Source organism: Dermacentor variabilis, chromosome 2 (assembly GCF_050947875.1).
Source record: "Dermacentor variabilis isolate Ectoservices chromosome 2, ASM5094787v1, whole genome shotgun sequence".
Lineage (NCBI taxonomy): Eukaryota > Metazoa > Arthropoda > Arachnida > Ixodida > Ixodidae > Dermacentor > Dermacentor variabilis.
Genome location: NC_134569.1, coordinates 45963388 through 45979903, shown reverse-complemented (window position 1 = coordinate 45979903; position 16516 = coordinate 45963388). Strand labels below are relative to the sequence as shown.

The following is a 16516-nucleotide window of genomic DNA, read 5'->3' as shown; positions in this document are numbered from 1 at the left end:
ATCGTATGACGCGTAGTCGAGGGCACTCCTCCATGCATACTCGCATGCGTTCGTGAATGTCAGCTAACGGACTTAGCTAACCCAAGTTTGAGCGCGACCAGCAACAGTAGCTGATTAGCGAGCGCCAATCCGAACCGCGAAACACTGGACAAAATGAATCCGAAGTCTCTCACAGTCGAACTCTCTATACGACGTCTCTCGCAGACCGCGCGTTTCTTTCGGACTTTGTTAAATCCCACAATCTGGCTTGGTTTGATTCATCTTCAGCTACGTAAGTGCATACATGCATATATCCAGAGGAACGCGACGAATCACGGTATAGCATAAAAATGGGAAACAGCTTCGAAAGAAAACCCTGCTCCCCGTGTGCACAGGTGTACGTATCAGATAAGATAAGCTCGGTGCCCCGCTGGTATTTGTCTGCTGTTTGTTCTCAATCAACACGCCTTCGGCGAACACCTTATGGAGGGAGGTTAGCCGTTCCTGAGCGGCAAATGTATATGCACATGTGACCGCTTTTGTAGAGGCGCAGCAGCGCCTCTCGGGTATACGCGAAAAGAATTTCCAACCATGTGTTCACCTGTTCCGAAGGCGAGACAGAGCAGCGGCCACAGGAAGTCCCAGACGACGGCGCGCAGCGAGCTGGGCAGACGGAGCGGCGGAAGCGCAGCGCCGCCAGTACTGGACACCAGCTGACCACTGCCTGCGCCATTACTACCCGCGCCTCCGCCACCTGCAGCAACTCCACTACCACCGCCACTGCCACTACAGAGGGCCGAACGCCAGTTCTTTCCGGGAAACATCTCAGCTACTTGCCACGTTCAGCAGAACTACATTTTAAGCAGCGCTCGATGGACCACGTCTGAAGTGGGCGCCGCGAGAGGAACGGCCAACGACCAACTGCCGCTTGCTGTAAACCGAATCGCGAGACGTACAAACAAGGCTTCACCGCGACGTCGCAGCGTTTCGGACGACCGGCGGCTCCGCAACGCGTCGGAGACCCTGCGGCCGACGTGGCACATTCCGCGGTCTCGTATCCGGTACTCACGGAAAGGCTGCACAGCTATCGCGCCGGCAGAGCGCGAGGAGTGGATGCCTGGCCGTATTCCAGAGGCTCGTGCTCGCGACCGCACTCTTTTACGACGCTTAATGTTTGTGCACAGGCGCAATACGAGACAATGTGCCTCCCATAAAGCATCGGTGCAGTCAAGTTTCCAAGTGGGTGAATAGCGCCGCGGGAGGGGGGGGGGGGAGGGGGGGCGCGTCCGCAGTGGCACACCGTCGACGCGCATGCGCGCGACACAGTAATGTGTTTGCCGTTCGAAACCCACGGATACGGGTGCACTCGGATAAAAGTGCTAAAAAATATATTTCTGGGGTTTTACGTGCCACAACCACGACGTGATCACGAGGCATGCACGCCGTAGTGGGAGGCCCCGGATTAATTTAGACCAGCTGGCGTTCTTTAACGTGCACCCAATGCACGGTACACAGGCGTTCTTTGCATTTCGCCCCAATCGTCATGCATCCGCCACGGCAGGAACTCGATACCGCGACCTCGTACTTAGCTGCGCAACGCCAAAGCCACTAAGGAACCACGGCGGGTAAGAAACTAGCGCAGTGTCATCGAGGTGCTGTAAAAGCTTGCAGTATCGCGAGCCCTGTTAATTAAAGCGGGCGGTTAGAAATGGCATAGCCAACATTTTGAAAGATTGCGCAGAGGGGATAACGATGTCTTAACCCTCGGCAACGCATCACTGTGTCTTTACACAAATACTTTACAAAGTATTTTTTTTTTTCGGTTTATTACTTCACATCGCTTGTTACAACTGGAAATTAAAGCCGGTCAGGGCTTGAGGACCGGATCCACTCGGGAATTTTGAAACCACATGTAGCGCTAGTTTCGAGATATATCCGCCCTCTAAAGCTTGACTCGCCTTAGCTGAAATACTCCCTAAAGGGGAATTAAATATCCATTAGAGTACGGAGCTCCTCGCGGATTCGCGGTCCACGATCCCAAGATTATTAGCCGTTAATTCGAGGCATAGGTTTGCTGTAATTGAACAAATAAGACGAGCCATCTCGCGCCGAATCGACCAAGCAAACGAAAGCGCGTGCTCGCGTATACGGAGCAAACATGAAAACGAAATTCTCCTTGGGTCTCGCATGCAAGTCGGCAGCCTTCAGTTCAGCAAGCCCGAACCGTGGCGTAGCCTGTTCTCGAAACGGACGCGAAACGAATTCAATTTCAGGAGGCTTTGTAAAGTCCACCCTTGTATGCAGCAACGATTCCACTTCAGCCCGGCTTTAGAACAAAAACGGCCATTGCGGGCTCTGAGATGAATCGTTCCAACCGCTGTCACAGCTGTTGTGTAAAGGCCGAATTTCATTCAATGGTTTGATCCTGTTGTTCAATGGTTTGATCAATGGCCATCCTGTTCCTCCCTACTCCCCGCCTTCCGAAGAGAAAACTAAATGTGTGTATCAGATGCGTCTCTCTGGCATCTATCGCTGAGAAAAACACGCTTTTGGAGGAAAGATCCCACGCTCTTTCAGTGGCAACCCAAAGAAAGGGAGAGAGAAGGATAAATAAAAGCAAAGGAGTCAATGCGCAGGAACCACTGCCACGCGGAATCTGGAAATGTATATTGCATTGGGACACCAGTGAGGATGACCGTTTTACAAATGATTATCATGATGCACTGCTTGCGAATGTTGACACACAGCTTTTTATGTGCTACACAAGCACGTACCCCTGGGGAGGCCCGGGGGGAGGGGGGCAAATTAAGCGGCATACCCCCCTCCCCGTCCACGCCACCACTCCTCACACACATTCTCAAATCGCCGACAAATCAATCTATTCGGCGGTCAACATTTTGCTGCCTTTTACAGCGAAAGCTGTATATGAATAACCGTTCGTAGTTTTTTCGGCGTCCATCAACAGAAAAAAATCATCATTTGGGCCGATCCTGGCGATAGTGCAGAAAGGGTCCATGCTCAATGGCACATACCCCTGTGGGCTCGGGAACCTGTAACGCGCGCTTCGAAATCTTCGGGATGGGCCCACGTATGGGGAGTGCTTAACGCCTGCTTCACCTCCGCTGCGGGTCGGCCCGGCATTGCACTAGCTTCGGGATGGACCCACGTATGGGGAGTGCCTAACGCATGCTTCACCTTTGCCGCGGGTCGGCTCGGCATTGTATACCGTCGGGCCGATCCGTGGCGGGGGTGAAGCACTTTGCTTTTCGTGTGAGAGCTTTGACTGTCGTCAGCTCTCGCTGCAATTCCATCTTCACAGAGTGGAATGGTAGTCAATTTTCTCACTCTTTTTGGATGGCGGTAGTTATCGGCATCTCCTGGGTTTTGAAGGCCACTTTTCTCATCGATTCGGTGCCCGCGCGATTAACTCCAGATGAGTTCAATTGTCACCATCTATTGCAACGGTCACGCGCATCGCTGTTGCTTCGTTAGTCCAACCTTCTTTGTTTAGACTGATCCAGGGACCAGGAAAGGGATTCGGTTCGTAGTCAGCTGGTCTGTATGCTCGTGGGACGAGTTGCGGCCGGAGAAAACGCCAGTTGCGCTTAACTTTTTTTTTTTTTTGCTTCATTATATTTCCTCGAGTGACGGCTCGCCGCGACGCTGGCAGATCCTCGGAACCATATACCCGCGATATGGGTTAGATAAGGTGGAAAATAAAGTAATGCGAAACAGCGTCCATCATCAGACACTGCAATAACCCTTAAGCCCAGAAGCAATATGACTGTCACCCGTTACCTCGTCTGGCTTTTCCCCAACTGTGCAGCACTTTTCACGCAAAATTGACAACTGGAAACAAGAGTCGCAAGGAATTGAGAAATTAAGCGGTCTACTAAGAGAAACAGCCAAGGCAACAGCCAAACAGGAAGGAAAAGCGAAAATTAACAAATTTAACCGTTGTTTGTGAAAATATTTATCGATCAACATCTTCTTTTTTAAAAAAAAGATAGAGAAAACGCGGCCGGAAGTGGAGAATAATTCCATGTGTTTTGAATGACGCTTCTACAGTTATCAGTCGAGCCGCCTGACGTAACCACTTCTCTGCTGTGTTAACGTGGGTGTCTTTCTAACCTTCCGCGGTGGGCACAGCATGTCTACATATGCAGCGTCCTGTGCTCTACGCAGATGTACCACGCATGGTTACGCAACTTCCCGATTAACAACACGAGTCGGTTTTGACTACGACCGGCTTTATTACTAATAAAGTAATATTAGTAATAAAGCCGGTCGTGGTTTTGACACTTGGTACAGCAGTAAACGAGGGATCCGAAAGAACTGTGGTTGTTCCGCATATATATATATATATATATATATATATATATATATATATATATATATAATTCTTCCAGAGCTAATTAAAAATACGCTACTAGAAATCTTTATTCTACACTTTCGCTTGTTTACTTGTTCTTGTTTACTTGCCATGCGCGAGTACGTTTGATGCGGGTCCCTTTTTTATTTCTTGAAATGAATATTAGGAGAGGTTGGCGCCTTTATGGTGGCACCGGCTACTCCTTGTCACTGGGCAAAGGAAACAAATTTGCGTAAAAAAGGAGAATAGTGACACAAAATATGACACTGGGTAGAGCACCGAATGAATAAAAAATGTACAGTCCAACAGTGCATGAATCGCAAAGTGTTGTGCGTGAGTTCAGTACACATACACATATATAAAGTCAGATATTTTGAACAAAAATTAAATTATGGGGTTTTACGTGCCCGAACCACTTTGTAATTGTGAGGCCCGCTGTAGTGGGGGACTCCGGAAATTTCGACCACCTGGGGTTCTTTAACTTGCACCTAAATCTAAGTACACGGGTGTTTTCGCATTTCGCCGCCATCGAAATGCGGCATCCATGGCCGGGATTCGATCCCGCGACCTCGTGCTCAGTAGCCTAACACCATAGCCACTGAGCAACCACGGCGGGTATATTTTGAACCGGCAAAACACACAACACATGTAATACACTGCAAGTGCAGAACATAATTAGAGATAATGCGTAAAAATTGCAATCACCACATAAATCAATTATGAACCCAGAACATTTATGTTACTCATTTAGCGTATTAGGATCATCTGAAACAATATTTTCCCAAAATGTTGGTGTCCTCTAAAAACTTTTTCATAGGAAGAAGTGCTCTTTTCTGAAGATCCACAGTTGGCCATGGGCCATGTATCTTTTTTAGAGTGAATGATCTTCTGTCTAATAGCAACAAGTCTGTTTGCAGTTCCCTTCTTTGTGGATCGCATTTCGTGCACTAGAGGAGGAGATGATGCACATCTTCGTCCGGATGGCCACCAGAACACTGCGGACTAGAGACACGTTTTATCTTGTACAAGAAGTGCCTCGTAAATGCAGTACCAAGACGCAGCCGGTGCACCAATGTTTCAAATTTTCTGTTGTACGTCTCTTAGATTTTCCGGCATTGATAGATTTATACATGGGTCTATAAAGTATAACTTCGAGTTCTTAGTTTGCTGATCAAACCAGGTAGTTTTGCTGAGACGACCGGAAATGTGCCACGGGATCAGAAAGACTTCACTACGCAATAGGGGAAGATTGGTTGTCTGCGTTATTGTGCGCCCGATTCGTAGCTGCGTGCGCTGCAATATTACCAGGAATATTGCAGTGCCCGCTGTTAGGATCGGCCTGCACGGGTAATGCTCTGCAAAACTATCTCAGCCCGCTGCAGGTGCTTCGATCGACCCGCGGTGGTGGCGCCCTTCAGAGAACCAGCGAGGACGACCGCGCTAACTGACCATGAGCTTCCTTCGGAGAACTGGAGACTACGGCAGCAGGGCTGGCCACGTTTGGCCGACTTGCATGCGAGACCCAAGGAGAATTTCGTTTTCACGTTTGCTCCGTATACGTGAGCACGCGCTTTCGTTTGCTTGGTCGATTCGGCGCGAGATGGCTCGTCTTTTTGTTCAATTACAGCAAACGTATGCCTCGAATTAACGGCTAATAATCTTGGGATCGTGGACCGCGAATCCGCGAGAAGCTCCGTACTCTAATGGATATTTAATTCCCTTTTAGAGAGTATTTCAGCTAAGGCGAGTCAAGCTTTAGAGGACGGATATATCTCGAAACTAGCGCTATATGTGGTTTCAAAATTCCCGAGTGGATCCGGGCCTCAAGCCCTGACCGGCTTCAATTTCCAGTTGTAACAAGCGATGTGAAGTAATAAACCGAAAAAATACTTTGTAAATTATTTGTGTAAAGACACAGTGATGCGTTGCCGAGGGTTAAAGGGACCCTGAAACGCCTTTGACGATTTTCTACAAACGTACTGAGTCGTTAGAGTAGGTCCTTCTGAACATTAATTGACACATCTAAGTGCTCTGCGTAAAGCGTGTAATTTGTTATAAGGTTTTGAAAATGCACATCGCTGCCGATCGCAGCGCACTGCTCGGCGGAATTTTAAGCCGCCCCTACCCATATGACCGAAATCACCCATATGACGTCAGTGGGGCGAGCTATCCGATTGGCTGACCAGGGCGCGTGATCGATAATTTTTCCAACTTTATGGTAAACAAATGATCTTCGTAATAGTTGGAATGTTAGTTAATTTGTTTTTATAGAAAGAAAGTAGCATAAAGAGAATGCACAAGAACAATTTTTTAGTACACTTAAGCACTTCCGGCACACAGCAAGTGTCGTCTGCTTGTGTTACAACGTACTCCATTTTGACGAGAGCTCCGCGGTCAGAGTTGGTCTGTCTTTTCGCGAGCACTATGATTCGACTTTGTTGCCTTGTGGACTGCAAACGTAGCGACTGGCAATATGTCAAGCTGCGAATCGTGTCCCTCTGCAAGGCAGCGTACGAGCGAACTGGCTGCTGCGCATCGGACTGCCGCTATACGATCGGCGCCAGGATTTGCGCGTTTGTGGCCGTCACTTTACACCGGAAGATTACTAACGCAATAGCGTTTCGCGAGTCCCGTATTAGGGCAAACATAAGCGCAAGGGGACAGGGTACACATACGCATATATAAAGTCAGATATTTTGAACAAAAATTAAATTATGGGGTTTTACGTGCCCGAACCACTTTCTAATTGTGAGGCACGCCGTAGTGGGGGACTCCGGAAATTTCGACCACCTGGGGTTCTTTAACTTGCACCTAAATCTAAGTACACGGGTGTTTTCGCATTTCGCCGCCATCGAAATGCGGCATCCATGGCCGGGATTCGATCCCGCGACCTCGTGCTCAGTAGCCTAACACCATAGCCACTGAGCAACCACGGCGGGTATATTTTGAACAGGCAAAACACACAACACATGTAATACACTGCAAGTACAGAACATAAGTAGAGATAATGCGTAAAAATTGCAATCACCACATAAATCAATTATGAACCCAGAACATTTATGTTACTCATTTAGCGTATTAGGATCATCTGAAACAATATTTTCCCAAAATGTTGGTGTCCTCTAAAAACTTTTTCATAGGAAGAAGTGCTCTTTTCTGAAGATGCGCAGTTGGCCATGGGCCATGTATCTTTTTTAGAGTGAATGATCTTCTGTCTAATAGCAACAAGTTTGTTTGCAGTTCCCTTCTTTGTGGATCGCATTTCGTGCACTAGAGGAGGAGATGATTCACATCTTCGTCCGGATGGCCACCAGAACACTGCGGACTAGAGACACGTTTTATCCTGTACAAGAAGTGCCTCGTAAATGCAGTACCAAGACGCAGCCGGTGTACCAATGTTTCAAATTTTCTGTTGTACGTCTCTTAGATTTTCCGGCATTGATAGATTTATACATGGGTCTATAAAGTATAACTTCGAGTTCTTAGTTTGCTGATCAAACCAGGTAGTTTTGCTGAGACCACCGGAAATGTGCCACAGGATCAGACAGACTTCACTACGCAATAGGGGAAGATTGGTTGTCTGCGTTATTGTGCGCCCGATTCATAGCTGCGTGCGCTGCAGTATTACCAGGAATATTGCAGTGCCCACTGTTAGGATTGGCCTGCAGGGGTAATGCTCTGCAAAACTATCTCAGCCCGCTGCAGGTGCTTCGATCTACCCGCGGTGGTGGCGCCCTTCAGAGAACCAGCGAGGACGACCGCGCTCACCGACCATGAACTTCCTTCCGAGAACTGGAGACTACGGCAGCAGGGCTGGCCACGTTTGGCGCCCTGTGTATTGTTGATTGATTTGCCGGGTCTTCATGGTCTCTCTGCAGCAAGAAAAGCTTCCCTAACAAAAAGGTGCTTTGCGGTACGTGGGCCCCCGGATTCATCACAGTCTGCTGACACTCGTGGCGACTACAGGAGAAAGGCAGCTCTGGAATTTAGAGGCGCAAGACAATGGAGAACCGGCGGCCACGTTGCGGGGGTCAGCTCGGGGAATAAGAGGCGCCTTTCAAGACGTAAGCACCGAGTTCTGCGAAGCACGTCTCACCTCGGAGGAGGCAGTGAAACCTGTGCGGAATGTGCGTGTAAACCCCCTCCCCCCTTCCCTCAAAGGCGGGCCAGCTACGATGACTCGAACGTATCTCTCACCTAGGGATCTAGGGAACACGGAGTGTTTATAAGCAGCTGTTTGTCGCTGCTAGTGTGTGCTCTGTGATCGTGCTCGTGAGCTGTGTGCTCGCATGCTGTATGCTTCGTCTTGCGGGCTCCATTTGGGAGCCACGCCAGACTGTCGAATGTATTTCTTGTTCTAATGTAAATATCTGTAAATAAACCCTGTACGCCTAGTTCCTCCCAAGTTCCTCTCTACGATCTCCAACCCTTACAAATGGTGGGAACGGCGAGATCGTCCGACAACTCCGACACCACGTATCCACTGAAATGCAATTACGTGGTTCATTGCGCTTGTTTTTGTAAGTTATTTGAGCGTCTCATACAATAGCAAAGTGTTCAAAGAATTTTTCTTATTGCTCTGTAGTAATGTGAGAGCGGCTTGCGAATCGCTAATGATAACCCATTTTTGCGAATGCTTTTCTGGTGTTATGAAACGCAAAGCACACAGGATTGCAAACACTTCCGCCACGGTGGAAGATGTCTCTCGGGTTAATTTAAATGTTTGCTCTAGCGCTAAATGCGGAATGACGAATGCTGAAGTCGAGGAATGTTTATGACACAAACCATCTGTGTACACGTGGACGTACTGGGAATATGATGAGTAAATTTGGAAGAGTGCCAGTTGCTGGTGCGGCTACCGTGAACATGTCTCTCTTAGATATAATCCCGTCGGCCGATAATTTTATTTTATGACATGTTAACGTCCAGAGAGGGTAACTGACATCCACTTTGCATTATTCAAATCTTGGTAATAATGCTTTATGTTCTCGAACAACATCGTGAATTTTGCTTTTGTTTCTTTCGGTAAGCGAGAGGTCTAATGGATGCTTCTCGCGTTGGGTTAAGATGCGATAAATATGGTGGCATGTTTCAACCGTTTGTATGACTGGAAATGGTGGATGACGAGCTTCAGCAATTACTAAAGAACTCGAGGTAGCCTGCGGAACCAAAAGACACACTCGCAGCCCCCTTGCCAGTAAACGTTGAATACGTTCCTCAGAAGTTTGCGATAAACCACGGAGAATAGGTGCCGAGTAAGCAATTTTTTGTTTTATGAGTGCGCTATGAACTTGTAATAGTAAAGTGACTGATACCCCCCCCCCCCCCACGTTGTGCCAGCGAATCGCCAAAGTACGTTTTTACAACATTGGTTTGCTTTTCAATTGCGCGGATGTGTGATGCTCACGTCAGCCGGCGGTAAAGAATAACTCCAAGAAATGTATGCTCTTTCACGAACATCAAAGTTTGCCCATTAAGCGTAAGTTGGAAATTATTCAGCTGCCGTCTAGTGAAAGGAAGTACGGCTGTCTTTGCGTACGAAAGACTCATGCCTCTTTCTTTTAAAAAGGTGTTGATACTATCAAGACCCTGTTGCAGCGTTGTTTGAATATCTTGTATACGAGATCCAGATGCCCATATGCAGATGTCATCTGCGTACAGAGAATACTGTAGACAAGACGGGAGTTTTTGTGGTAAGGCTGCCATGACACAGTTGAATAAAAACGGACTGAGAACACTGCCCTGCGGAACGCACTGCGTGATGCTGTGATAATTCACTCCTTCGATTGTTGCCATAAATATTTTTTCTTTCAAGAAATTTGATACCCATCACAGTGTTATCATGTAGGCCAAGCTCTAACATACCAGGAAGGGCGTGTATGTGACTTACAGTGTCGAACGCTCTTTGAATGTCTAAGAACACTGCTACTGTCACATTTCCTCAGATTCGTTCATGTTCGACGCATGTGGCAATGTCTAATACTGCATCCATTGTTCACCGATTTTGTCGAAAACCGGTCATGCAGTTGGAAAACACATTTGTGTGTTCACACCCCCATTGCAGTCGACTGTCTACCATCTTCTCCATTAGTTTGGAAATAAAGCTTGTGAGACTGACGGGTCGGTAGGAGTCTAGACAAAGGGGAGTCTTTCCTGGTTTCAGAACTGGAATTACCCGAGCTCATTTCCATTAATCTGGAAGAGTCTCTCTTATCCAGATTCATGGAAATGAGCTCTTATCCAGATATCATTAAATATCTCCAAAAGAGCCATTCTTCCTGCTGGACCAAGGTTCTTTAACATCACGTAAGTAACACCAACTGGGCCTGCGGTTGTCCCTGTACGGCATGACGAAAGAGCACATTTCAATTCATTTAAACTAAACTCACAGTCAAGTTGAGGATGGTGCGACATAAAGCAAGCACGAACCTTCTGTTCTGCTAGTGTCGTCGAACTTGTAAATTTTAGGCAAGTAAACGGAATTCCTGGTCTGGATATAAGTTGACAGAAATTGTCTGCAACAGATGTTTCCGGGGTGCTTTGAGCTACGGTAAGGGCTCGGAAAGGATGGCTCTGGGTAACTGGACCCCTAAAATATCGGACAACTGACCATATTCTGGAAACTGGAGTAAACGGAGACAACGAAGCGCAATATTCTCGCCATCTTCTCGTACCTCATTTTTGTAAGCATCTGCGCGAACTTCACTGAACTTTCTGTGCCATCTTGTAGTCATCCAGTTTTCCACTGCGGCGGTAAACACGTTCTGCGCGTCTTCTAATTGCTCTTAGACATTCATATTCCCCGTCAACCGCAGCGTATTCATTGGGAACAATGACTTGTTTTGTGCAGATCTTGTAAGACTAACACAATATATTTGCAAAACTTTGAAAGTTCGGATTTTCGCCCAATGAGCTGCTTAAATACTCATGAAAACTTTGCAAATTAGTACATCTTGAGTAGCGCCGGGTCCCTTCACTCCGCATGAGACGATGTTTTAACAGGATCGGAAAGTGATCACTACCGTGCGTTTCTATGTCCGTTGACCATTCAACGCCATCAAGATGGTCTTGTGAGCAGAGCGTAACATCTATACAGCTTGAGTAACGAAACCCCCGCAAGAACGCTGGAGAGCTGTCATTTAACACGATCAGATTACTTTTTTTTTTGCAGCAGACTCTATAATGATTCCGCGGGAATCATTATATTCCCTGCCCCAGATGACGTTATGTGCGTTGAAGTCCCCACAAACCAGCACATGTGAGTTTGCGATACCAAACACATTCACCAAGCTGTCTATTGATATTTTGCTTGAACATTGTACATAAAGACTGAGCACTGTGACGCTTGTATTTCTAAAAGATATCTTAATTGCATGCTACGAACTCCGGTATATCTAAGTCGCTCGACTGTATTAATAGGACGGCAGGTTTTTTCTCACGCACAACATCGCTCTGCTACTTCCAGCGATGCGCGATGATTTATATATAACATAGTTTGAAAGACGAAAGTCATCTCGTACGTCTGCCTCCTGTATACATAAAACAGGAAAGTTCTGTTGAGCTAGCAGTTTGCGAAAATCAGCTGACTTTTTTCGAAGGCTATTAGCATTCCACTGAAATATGAGAACATTGTTGTAACGATTATTCATTGTAAGCCTGCCGTGGAGCTGTTGGTGGTTGTGGAAGTACCAACAATTCCACAGAATGCAGTGCTTTTACCTCTGGTAGGTTGTTTGCGTGTGGAATGGCACTGAGAATTGCACGCACAGCTCTGAATAGCATAGGCAGGATCATCTGTGCCACAGATAAAGACGCGCAATCACCAAACGACGCTGAAGCTCGAAGCTCCACGTGTGATCGAAGCAGGTCGCTGAAGAACTGATTGAGATGGTCGCTGGGATGACTGTTGTGGTTGAGGCGAATGCTGAGGTAGTCGCTCAGATGTTAGATGAGGTTGCTGTGTCAATGGCAGAGGGCGTTGCTGAGAAGGTCGGCAAATTTTACTCGATGCCTGGGCAAGATGAGTAGTACTCGCTGAAGATGGATCGTGTCGCTCGCTGTCAGAACGTTGTCGACCTGAGTGCTTTAGAGCTGCAGAATAGTTCAAATTGACCCCTTGCTCTTTGTTGGGAGTTGGAGGCGCGTATCTTACAGTTTCAAGGTTGGGTGGGGGCGCATTACGAGGAGGCAGCCTTCCGTATTTCAACTCATGTCTATGTAACTTTGAGGCAGCTCTGCTCTGAGGGCACCCGGAGTAGGAAGCTGTGTGGTTTCCGCCACAGTTCGCACACTTTAGCTGATACACAGACTTGCACTCTGAATGGTTGTGGTCTTCTGAGCATATCTTGCGGCGACGTGGACTGCGGCAGTTCTTCGATAAATATCCAAATATCTGGCAGTTGTAGCATCTCAGAGCAGGACCATGGTATTCTTCTACGGGGTGACTCGTGAAACCTAAATGCACTCATTGCGGCATTGGTTTGTCTTCTCTGAAACGGAGAATGACGGTTCTAGGAGGGCGTGATTCTTTCGCTCCGTCTTCTTGGTGATTGTAGCGCGCCTGACGGCGGGCAGATGTCACGCCAATATCCTTCAGGAATTCAACTAGTTGTTCTTCCGTATACTCAACTGGCACATGGCATATCTTGCCAACATTCTTGGTATAAGATGCCGGAATGAATGGCTCGACTCCCAAACCAGCCACTTCACTCATCGACAGTAGATATCTTGCATATGAGACTGAAGTAACGTTGACAGAGGAACTTCCATTTCTATGTGGCTCCTTGTTTGTCAAGTAAAGGAGAGGTGTATCTCACAGGCGTACCTGTGAGGTACACCTTACTTCAATTCTCTCATGCGGGTTTACGCGTCTTTATGGCGAATGGTGGGCATTATTCACATTTGTACTATTAAACGTACCTCACCCGCCGCCTCATTTGCATATAAATGTTACTTTGAGTTGGGCTGCCCCCCCCCTTCCCGAAAGAAAATCCTGGGTACGTGCCTGGTGCTACATATACCGCATGTTATTACGTTCTTGCTGTCTGACCTCAACTTTTCAGTGTTGCACGGCTTAAGTGAAATAGTCTAAGGTAGAAATTTTCAATTGCCGAATTATGTGTAATTATTGTACTGTTCCATCAACCAGGAGTTCACTGTTGATGTTTTGCACTTCTTAAACGCGTTTCTACATGAACTACGCCTATTTTCGTCAATCTTAGTTCTTTTAGCTGGCTTCAACGCACCGTGCATCTCATGGCTTCCTTCCGCGGTCTCCGGTGTTAACTATGAATAGTGCACAGCGCGAGTGCTGCAGGACATGTGCGACTGTGCTCCGTGGGTATCGCACTCTGTGAGTATTGAACACCGTGAATATTGAGTGATTGATTGATGGTTTGTGGTGCAAAGGCATCTGAGACCATAGAGCGCTATGACTAATACACTGTGAGTAATGAAGAGCATGAAAAGGACCCTGAAGCAAATTTGACGATTTGACGATTTAAGTCGTTAGGGTAGGTCCTTCTGATCATGAAGTGACCCATTTAAGCCCTCCGCCTAAAGAATGTAGTTTATTATAAGGTTTTAAAAATGTACATCGCTACCGATCGCAGCGGCGCCGCCCACCTGAGTTTTCAGCGGCCGCGTCACCGTTTATGTAACGGGCGCGCGTGGCTTCTGTTGGGCGAGCTATACCCGATTGGCTGTCCACGTTGCGTGTTCGAGAACTTTTCCAACTCAATGTGAACAAATGTTGCTCGTAATATTTGGGAAGATTGTTAACTTGTTTATACAGAAAAGGTAACAGAAATAGAACACACAACAACACTTTATCGCTCACTCAAACACTTTCGGCACGCAGTAAGTGTCGTCTGCCTGTGTTACAACGTGTTCCCTGTTGACGCGAGCTGCGCGGTCAGTGTTGATCTCGTGGTTTCTTTTCGCAAGGACCATAAATCACCCTTGTTGCATTGCGTTGTGGGCTGCAAGTGGAGCGATTGGCCGCATGTCAAGCTGCGACATCGCGTCCCTCTCCAAGGCAGCTGTCGAGAGGAGTGACTGCAGCGCATCAGACTGTGGGTATACGATCGGCGCCATGATCTACGCGTTTGCGGCCGTCACTTCACGCCGTAGGATTACTACCACAATACAAAGTTTTGGTATGTCCGATATTCCGGTAAATGCAAGAGGACAGGGCGTTTTGCCGGGTGGGCGGAGGCACAAGCGTGTTCGGCCTGAAGGATACGTGCAACCACATGGTCCCGCAGAACTCAACTAGACAAACAGAGAGCTAATACAGCAGTAACCATGTGTATACTACTTTTCTGCTGGTGAAAATTTTAGGCAACAGCGTAATCGTGAACAGGTCTTTTTAATGTCTAAAATGTTTTGCACACAGTTACAGCAATATTAGTTCTGTGTTTTAGTGGCTGAGCTCTGCGGCACCAGGTGGCTGCACCGTGCAAGCCGCTCAAGTTTACGCTGAGCCCCCTCATTACAGCGGTAGCGTTTTAGTTGAGCGTCTTTCCGGTACGCTCAGCTCCGAGTGGCCCCGCTAAGCCAAAACGGAGCGGCAGGCGATTTTCGCGCTTTAATTATACGTTTAGCGTAGCGGAGCAGACGATGGATGGATGTTATGAGCGTCCCCTTTGGACCGGGGCGGTGGGTTGCGCCACCAAGCTCTTGCTATTATACTGGCCAATGTCCTACCTAGGCTAAACAATAAAAAAAGAAAAAAAAACACTATGAACTCCCACAACCAAATTTTCTGATCCCCTATTGCGAACTGTGCTTTTGTACGTCTCCGTTTTTTGTCGTTTCCCTATTTTTATTCCACCAATCCTCCAATTGCCTCTTAGTAATCCCTATTGCGGGCATGTTTACTTTTCCACTGTTCTCGCTGAACCCAAGGGTGAAGAGGAAGCCAGTGGTGCCTAAATCGACCGCTGGGTAGACGTCTTCACATTCTAATAAAACATGCTCCGTCGTTCCCTAGCTTTACCGCAGCAAGCACATGCTTCTTCTTCCTTCTTATATCTCGCTTTATAGGTGCATGTTCTAAGGCATCCCGATCTCGCTTCGAAAAGTAATGAGCTTCCCTTTGAGTTATCATACATTTTTTCTTTCCTGATTTCGTTCTTTTCCTCTTAAGTAGGTACTCATGGCAGGTTTCTTTTCCATTGACGCCACCCATGAGATTATTTCGGCCTCTCTGAATTTCCGCTTGACGCTCTTTGTTGCTCTGTTGCCCACCCTACAGACCGCATACTTCCTGGTAAGCTTCCTAGTCCGTTCCCTCCACTGTGAATCAATGCTTTTCCTGTACAGATACCTCAACACTCCCCCAGCCCATTTACTTTCTTCCGTATTCCGCAGTCGTTCTTCATACTCAATTTTACTGCGAGCTTCCCTCACTTCAAAACTAGTCCAGCCCATATCACCCTGCACAGCTTCATTTGTAGTCATCCCGTGAGCGCCCAATGCGAGGCGACCCGCTGTCCTTTGGTTGACATCGAGTCCTGATTGTACCCCTGATTTAAATCCACATACGTCGGAGCACCTCGTACCTATTGTATCCCCATAGCGCTCTGTGCTTCATTATGGCTGCATTTCTCTTCCCCTTCGGATGGATATTATAAGCGTCCCCTTTGGAACGGGGCGGTGGGTTGCGCCACCAAGCTCTTGCTACTATACTGCCTAATATCCTTCCTTTCGTAGTTGCAGCGCCCTCTGGCCAAATTCAGGGTAATTCAAGAAAATAGAAACACCTATTGATCACTACTATACACTAATATGCATATATATATATATTACTTGCGCACGCCACTGTTCTGCATGTAGGTCCGGTCATTAAAAGATACAAAAGCCGATTTTGGGTTTGTCAAGAAAGTTTGTCAAAGCGTCCGAGTTCCTTATTAAAATAGGGTAGGCCCTATTTTAATGAGGAACTCGGACGCTTTGACAAACAGTGGTGTGTGCATTGCCTGATGCCTGGCCCCTGTCCTAAGTGACGTGTACCTTGCTCATCATGACCGGCTGCTATTGAGCATGCTAGATAAGAGAAGTGTCGTCAAAGTGTGCCGTTTTATAGATGATTTTTTGGTCTTTGTAGATTGCGACAACACTGGCCCACATCCGATGAAGTCATGAAAACCTTGGAACAATTGC

The 16516-nt window shown here is 47.3% G+C and overlaps 1 protein-coding gene across 2 annotated transcripts in view; it reads right to left on the bottom strand.

Annotated features, from left to right (window-relative positions):
- Nucleotides 1–16516, bottom strand: part of LOC142571756 (choline/ethanolamine transporter flvcr2b-like) — a 90331-nt gene that overhangs the window by 42392 nt on the left and 31423 nt on the right. Inside the window, exon 1 of one of the 2 annotated variants that reach the window (XM_075680333.1) lies at nt 581–927. The exons of the other annotated variant lie outside the window; for it this stretch is intronic. Within the exon in view, the coding sequence (XP_075536448.1) occupies nt 581–803 (223 nt within the window). The 5' untranslated portion in view covers nt 804–927. Of the gene's footprint in view, nt 1–580; nt 928–16516 lie in introns of those variants that run through there. 2 annotated transcript variants of the gene reach the window in all.